Raw genomic sequence first — 7,477 nt, forward strand, 5'->3', positions numbered from 1 at the left:
GCTCATATAAGATGAGCATCTGAGGTCAGTAGTCCTAGAGCAAGTTCGTATTGGTCCATGTTGTCCACATAGGTAACGTCTCACACCAGCACTCCAACCGATATGTGAAGCCTTCTGTATTTCCTTGTAGTGGTGACTGAGATAAAGACTTAATCCCTTTTGGGAGTTCTGAATTTGATAACCCTAAAAAATAAATATTTATTATCTGAAAAATATCAAATTATTTTATGTGTAAAATTGATGACTCATAGCCAAATTAATGGTTACAGGATTTTACTCTAAATTCATGCATATCAATTAATATTTGTGTAGACTGAATGCATAAGAAACTACACGTGAAACTTACCATATTTGCAAGGGACTATTATGACAATAACAACACACCCAAACGGCATGACCTTATTTACATTCTGATGTCGGCTCATTGTCCAGACATAAGGGTAAGTCATGAAATCTTCTGATCACTGATCACGTGATTCTCGGATATTAGGAACACATTGATTTGGGATGTTAACCCTGTCAATGCTCTAAAGTGTAGGACGGAAGCCAGTGCTTAAGTACAGGTTGAATTGTGACACCAGAGTCATTTAGTGTGTTCTCTTCTCTTCTCCACCTTCGTGCGAGTCCATTCCACGTGTTTAAGACATTTGAAGTGGATCCCCAATGCACCCTCATAAATGATGCTTGCTCTTGACTGAGTTTAGTGCTGCCTTTACTATTGACTGTGACACTGACTCGTTCATCATTCTTGGACGTTTGGTAGAAGATTCCCCAAGAGATAGGCTAACCGAGCTACCGGTCTAATGAAACTAAATTTCAATGGCTAAATTGTTTGTGAGATGACATGTGCACGCAGCTGCTGTTGTTTGTCCCCCCTAACAAATTGTGTGTTGAAGGCTTGGTCCTCAGCATGATGATGTAAGAGCTGGTAAGACTTTTAGGAAGTGGGGCGGGACTGGAGAGATGACTCAGTGGTTAAGAGCACCGACTGCTCTTCCAGAGGTCCTGAGTTCAATTCCTAGCAACCACATGGTGGCTCACAACCATCTGTAATGGAATCCGATGCCCTCTTCTGGTGTGTCAGAAGACAGCTACAGTGTACTCATATACAAAATAAATAAATAAATCTTAAAAAAATAAAAGGAAGTGGGGCTTCCTGGGAAGTTCTAACGTCATTGGGAATCTTGACTTTAAAAAGGCATGAGGGGCACTGAGTTAATTCTTATGGGAGAGCTGTTCTAAATTGAGTAACCATAACCATGCCTCTCTCTCCGCCATCTTGTTTAGAGGTAGGATGTCTTCCTCCTACATGTGATTCTGCTGCTGTTGCTACTCTTTTAATGTGAGAACCTCACCCCAGGCCAATGCACAGGGCTCCACTGATCTTAGACCTTGAACATCCAGAACCATAAGGAAAGCAAATCTTTCTCTATAAAATTTGTTCGTCTTGGGTGTTATTTTTATTATAGTAGTGAAAGCTGGACTGACATTCAAGATAACCCACATGTAGTGTCTATATGTGCTAAGCATGTGTGAGGGTCAATTTAAAGTCTCAATGTAATTAGGTAGACTATTACTCAGATAGCTGGTAAAACATTTCTGTCGCTCAGTGAGATGGGCCTTTCTACCAAGCCCAATGACCTAAGTTCAATTCCAAGAATACACACAGCATAAGGAAAGAACCAAATCCAACAAGATGTCTTCTCACTTTCATGTGTGCACCAGGACATCACACATGCTAGAATAACAGACAAAATAAGTAAAACACAAAACATTATCTTTTATTTGCTTTTGGAGGTATTTTTAAGTGATAACAATATTTGCACCTAGAGACAAAACAAAGAACTTTGATCTCACTAAAAGGACAGGTATGATCCAAATTGTCCACAATTTGAATAAGACAAAACTGTGGGGAAAGAGGTAAATTCATTCTCTCATTTAAGACTTGAACGTTCATAATCTTCTTCCCAGAACACCAGGTTCTTGAGTCTTGGACTATGGAACTTTGACCATCAGTACCCACTGCCCGTTCCAGGCTTTTCCACTTCTCCATCTTATAAGAAGGTGCATCACAAAACTTTGGACGCCATAATCATGCCAATCAGTCCTCTAAATATTTCTTAATTTGCTAAATCTGTGTAGATATTCTCATTTCTATCTCTCTTGAAAATCTGGGTTAATATTGCATGTTAGCAAATATTCAAACACACCAAAAGCTCTCTAGTCAACTCCTGATGGAGGAATATCCTAGATCACATTGCCTGTGCCCATGTCTGTGGGGGCACTGTTTTGTTTGATAATTCATGTGGGAGAGTCTAACCTATTGCAGAAATTATTTAATCCCAATCTGGGATTTCTACCCTACCCTTTGACTGTTTAGTTCCTGGATAAAAGATATACATGACCTTTATATTTATGATAAGCTTTAAACAGCACACGAGCTAGGCAGCTATCTCCTCCCTCTGTTGTAAAAATCTACTTTCCTGTTGATAACCCTGAGTTATTACTTACTATATTTTATCTGGGCTGCTCTTGACTCCAGTCGGCCAGCCCTCTGTGCTGCCATATTTGCTCGAACTCTCCTAACCTGTGGTGGCTTCTCTTTCCTCCTCCTCTTGGATCCTTTTTTTGCCTCATGCTTTTTCTTTGAAAAACCAAAATCCCATCTATGTCTCTTCTGCTCAGCTATTGGCTGTTGACATCTTTATTTACCAATCAAAAATAATTTGGGGGCCAGGTCTACATTCATCTCTGAGACAACCAGGTTCTGGAGGCCAGCACTTAACATTCCAATAATAACAAAAGACTATACCTCAACACTAACCCATGTGATGGCACCATCCCTAGACAGGTGGGCCTGGGCTTAATAAGTAAGCCAGTAAATAATAGACAGGAAAGCAACTCAGCACCAAAGCCAGAAAGCAGTTTTCTCCATGGTTCTTGTCTCCAGGTTTCTGTCTTTAGTTCCCACCCTCACTTTTCTCATTGATAGCTTATGACCGGGAAGTACAAGCCAGATAAACCCCTCCTCAACAAATTGCTTTTGGTCAGAGTGTTTTGTCACAGCATCAGAAAGAAACTGTAACACCGAGTCAACTACTTTTGGCCCTAGGAATCAATAGTGATAAATAATATAGAATCCTCACTTTCCTTTGATTCTGTGTTCTATTCTTCAGAGTGAGATTTAATAAGAACATCCCTATATACTCCAGAGATTTTTCTGTAGAAAATAGGACACATGCTAACATCTTGCTCACTCATTTTTCCCAGACATCAATCCATCCACCCACCCATCCACCCATCCACCCATCTATCCATCCCAAACTCACTGTTTCTTCAGATAACATAAAATCTACCATTTCTCCCATCACTCTGTATGAGTTCAGTGGTATTGAGCACAGTTGCATTGTTCTGGAATCATTAATATTACCAATCTCCAGAATCTTTTCATCTTTTTCAGTGGAAATTCTGTACACACACACACACACACACACACACACACAAACACACACACAATTCTTCTCTGCCCATGGCAAGTGCGGTCTACTGCTGGTCTCTGTGTTTGCCTGCATAAAGTATTTCATGTAAGTACGTGGCAACATTCTGCACTTGTTCCCTGTGACTGACTTCTCTTAGGCTTCAAAGGTCATCCATATTGTACCATGTATAAATATTTCCATACTTTTAAAAGCTGAGTGATATTCCATTATGTGTGTATCATATGTAGTATATGTGTTCAACATGTGGGTAGTTTCCATCTGTGTTCATTTGCTTTCTTTTGCTGGATAAACACTATGACTAAAAGCAACAGAGAGGAAAGGTTAGGAAGGAACTCAGGCAGGAACTGGGAGGCAGGAACTGAGGGAGAGCTCATGGAGGCATGCTCCTTACTGGCTTGCTCTGTGTAGTTTACTCAGCCTGCTTTCTTATACCACCAAGGAGCACTTGCTTGGGGGTGACATCATGCACAGTAGGCCCTCCCATGTCAATCATTCATTTAAGAAATAGCATTTCACAGACTTGCCCATAGGCCAATTTGATGGGAGAAATTTCTCAATTGAGGTTTCCTTTTCTTAGATGACTCAAGCTTTTGTCAGATGAACAATAGCTAACCAGGATAGCATTTGGCGAATGTGACTGGTACTGCTAAGAAGGTGTACATAAAAATCTCCATCTGCTCTGGATTTTCAATCATGTATACTCAGACATTATATTGATGACAAAATAAAACAAACACCTTATCCAGCTGTAGTTAGTAATTCACATCAAGGAAAGGTAGTAGCTATGAGCTCTACTCTTTCCCTCATGTAGATGTGCATATAATTACTGTCCTTGGCACTCTTTTTTATGCTATAAACTTTTGGGAGCAGGAAGGGTGAGAGTCATGAAGGAGGGGGAATGTCTGACTGGCCTTAATATCAACAGTTCTGTCTTAGTCAGTGTCTAAGGGGCTGACTCTCCTTCCACTGTGGTGTGCATCTGTGGGTGTGGACTCACAGATCCTCTGAAGACAGTCTCTACTAGCGCTATGCGAGATTTCTCACTCTTCTGTCTTACATCTCATTTTACCATAGTGCTTTACTGTCTCAGGTCATTTCTGCAGTTCGATTTTCTATGTGATGTTTGGATGCTTTTAGGTGTTCATTCAAACAATTCTTATTATTCAGTAGCTCCAGCCTGAGCTTGGAACACGGGCTTGTTGGTTTTCTAAAGAAGAGTATTATAACTGGGGTGGTGGGCATGACAAAGTAAATGGAATCATCTTCTTGTTAAGTTCTTGTACTTCAAAGTAGAACACTCCATTACATAAGAAACTCAACCCAAAAGGATGCGTCTCAGCACCGTTGCCTATGCCTGTCTCTGGAATTACCTACACACAATCATATGACGTGCTGAGTTCGGAATTTCCATCTGCTTTGCCTCACTTCTGCCCCCTTACCTTAACTCCACCACAGAAGTTCTATCCAGCTGTGCTCAGAGACTTCTAAGAACTAGTTTCAGTTTCGGTACTTTATGACTTTTTCTTCATTGTTTGACGTGAGGATTTAGTATGTCAGTGATATTAACTTTGGGGGGTGTGGGTAAATGTCAAAATGTTGCAAAAGGAAATTTATCTCTGGACTCTACGGTGTGTCAAACTATAATGAGGTCAAAAGAAATCATTTTCACATTTGCTTTTAATGCTTCAGGACTGTGATGGTTAGAAAGACCCATGTCGTGTGACTACTTCTGACACCTGGAAATGCAATTTGTACTCCTGCAAGTTCTGCTTTCAGTTTGATATTGAGTGATTCTTTGGAGGATGCTGTGTAGATTGTTCGTACAACTGGAACACTCCCTTCTTGCAGAAGGCTCAGAAAACTCCAATAGTCCATGAAACTTATAAGGTTAGGGAAGTTAAGAAAAATGGCCAGACTCTTACCCACTCATCCCTATTCCTCTAAACAAGCACTAATTAATTGCCAAGGGAGAGGATACACTTATGTTTCCCCCTCCCACCTGTGCAGGGAGTGCCACCAATGCTACTTTCATGAGTCATCATTCTTGCTTGAGTGGGCTTTTTGGTGACTTAGAGTGATTTTGAATCAGCCATGTTCCTGTAAGTGAATTCAATATTAACTCACTTGTTCACCAAGCTAGACATGGGTGAAATCTTTTCTTTGGCCTGTTGTTGGTGTCGTATCTGAATAGACATTTGTTCATGCCCTCCAAAGTCAAGCAACAGCATAATTTGCTGTTATCTTTAGAGATAATCCACCTGTATGAATTTTATTTGGTGTGCGTGTAAAAGCATCTCTTACTATGTCTGTCTCTTGCTGGCCATCTGTTCTAAGTAGAGTTCTGCATCATCTCCCTCATTTGAATTGTGGCTTTGATCCCCCCCAGTTCCTTGTTTTCACATTAAGAAGGGGTCTACGTCACTTTCTGAAATTTGCTCTTCTGTCAGGAAGGATAGGAGCATATTTTTTTTTTCAAAATTGCCAAGTGTTGTGCAAACATTTGTTAGGGAGCCTTCAGATTCCTGAAAGTGTTGTTTTATAGACTTTCAATTAAATGGTAGTCCACTGTAGCCAAATGTAGCCCAGGAGTACTGAGATAAGATGGGGGAACACATATGGGGAAGAAGAAGGCGAAGGAGGAGGAGGAGGAGGAGGAGGAGGAGGAGGAGGAGGAGGAGGAGGAGGAGGAGGAGGAGGAGGAGGAGGAGGAGGAGGAGATGTGGAATGCCTGAGCTAACTGGTACCTGAGACAGAGACACTCACTGTGCTCGCTATGGTCAGGAGGAGGCAGTCTGAAGCCTGTGACCTGCAGGTGGGATGGGGTGCATGTAAAACGGTGATGAACGCCTTGGGTGAATTCATTACCACGGCCTATAAATCAAGGGAAGAATGGGCTGTATTTCAAATTCCAGATAATCTCTCCTTAAAGTTCAGTCTGGCCCATTTCATTTGAAAAGAATTAGCCAACATCTGGTGCTATCTAGTTCTTCCCTGTCCTCAAACACAGACTTCTCATTTGAGTGAGCATCAATAGTAACCAGGTGTGCAGGAGAAGCTGAAGGCTGCATGTGCCACGGGTCCACAACAGCCATGATGGCTGTCATGATGAGGACCAAACATAGCTGATATAGCAAATGATTGAATTACGCAAGGAGGAAAGATTCCTGCAATGTGTAAATCTAGACTGCTATAAAGACGCAAATCAATGTGCTATAGCACATTTAAAGTATGAGTGTGATGGGCATGTTGACAGAGACCTGTAATCTCAGCACATGGGAGGATGAAGGCAAAGGGTGAAGGGTTCAAGTAGAGTCTTCTACTACATAGTAACTTCTAGGCCAGTGGTATTGGGTTGGAGAAGGTAGGGGTGGGGCCAGAGGGAGGTTGTGTATGAGACACTGACTCAAGTGAAACAAACAAAAACTAAAATGATTTAAAAAACAGTAGCTGTTATTCTTTTAGAGTAAGGAACAGACTTATACACTAACAGGAGAATATTAGCTTCCTAGATTCATGCTGTGAATTGCAGCCAAAATTCTCAATTTAAATATTGGAGTTCTGATTCCCAGGTCAATCAGATTCTCACAATGTTTGAGACAAGTCTTTCAAGAGGTGATAAAGTCAAGCCAAGCTGTTAAAGTGGGTCCTAGTCCAATAGGACCTGATACTGATAGGAATAAGCAGGGACCCCTATTTAGAGCTTCTGGCTCTGTACAGGGCTCTCTGGAAGTTAAAGACCAAGGACAAAGGAGATCTATGAGCAAAGAGCAGGTGGCCACAGTTGCTAATAGGGCAGCAGCTACCATCAGAAAAAAACTGTGACCCTAGCTGGATGGAATTGATAGCCAAGAACTGGAACCAAGAAACTTAGCAGAGGACTGTAATACCTGGCATTAAGTACCTCATATACTGTGATCATCACAGATAGCACTTCTCCACACCCAACCCTGACTGCCACCCCTGTTACTAACCAAATC

General features: G+C 41.4%; 1 protein-coding gene across 1 annotated transcript in view; it reads right to left on the reverse strand.

The window, feature by feature from the left end:
- Positions 1-6,592, reverse strand: part of Cyld (CYLD lysine 63 deubiquitinase) — an 88,077-nt gene extending 81,485 nt beyond the window's left edge. Inside the window, 2 exon segments of the mRNA XM_032899269.1 lie at positions 6,264-6,371; positions 6,469-6,592. Of these exon segments, the coding sequence (XP_032755160.1) occupies positions 6,264-6,371; positions 6,469-6,592 (232 nt within the window).
- Between the last annotated feature and the right edge of the window lie 885 nt (positions 6,593-7,477).

The sequence above is a fragment of the Rattus rattus genome, chromosome 4 (assembly GCF_011064425.1).
Source record: "Rattus rattus isolate New Zealand chromosome 4, Rrattus_CSIRO_v1, whole genome shotgun sequence".
NCBI classification, from domain to species: Eukaryota; Metazoa; Chordata; class Mammalia; order Rodentia; family Muridae; genus Rattus; species Rattus rattus.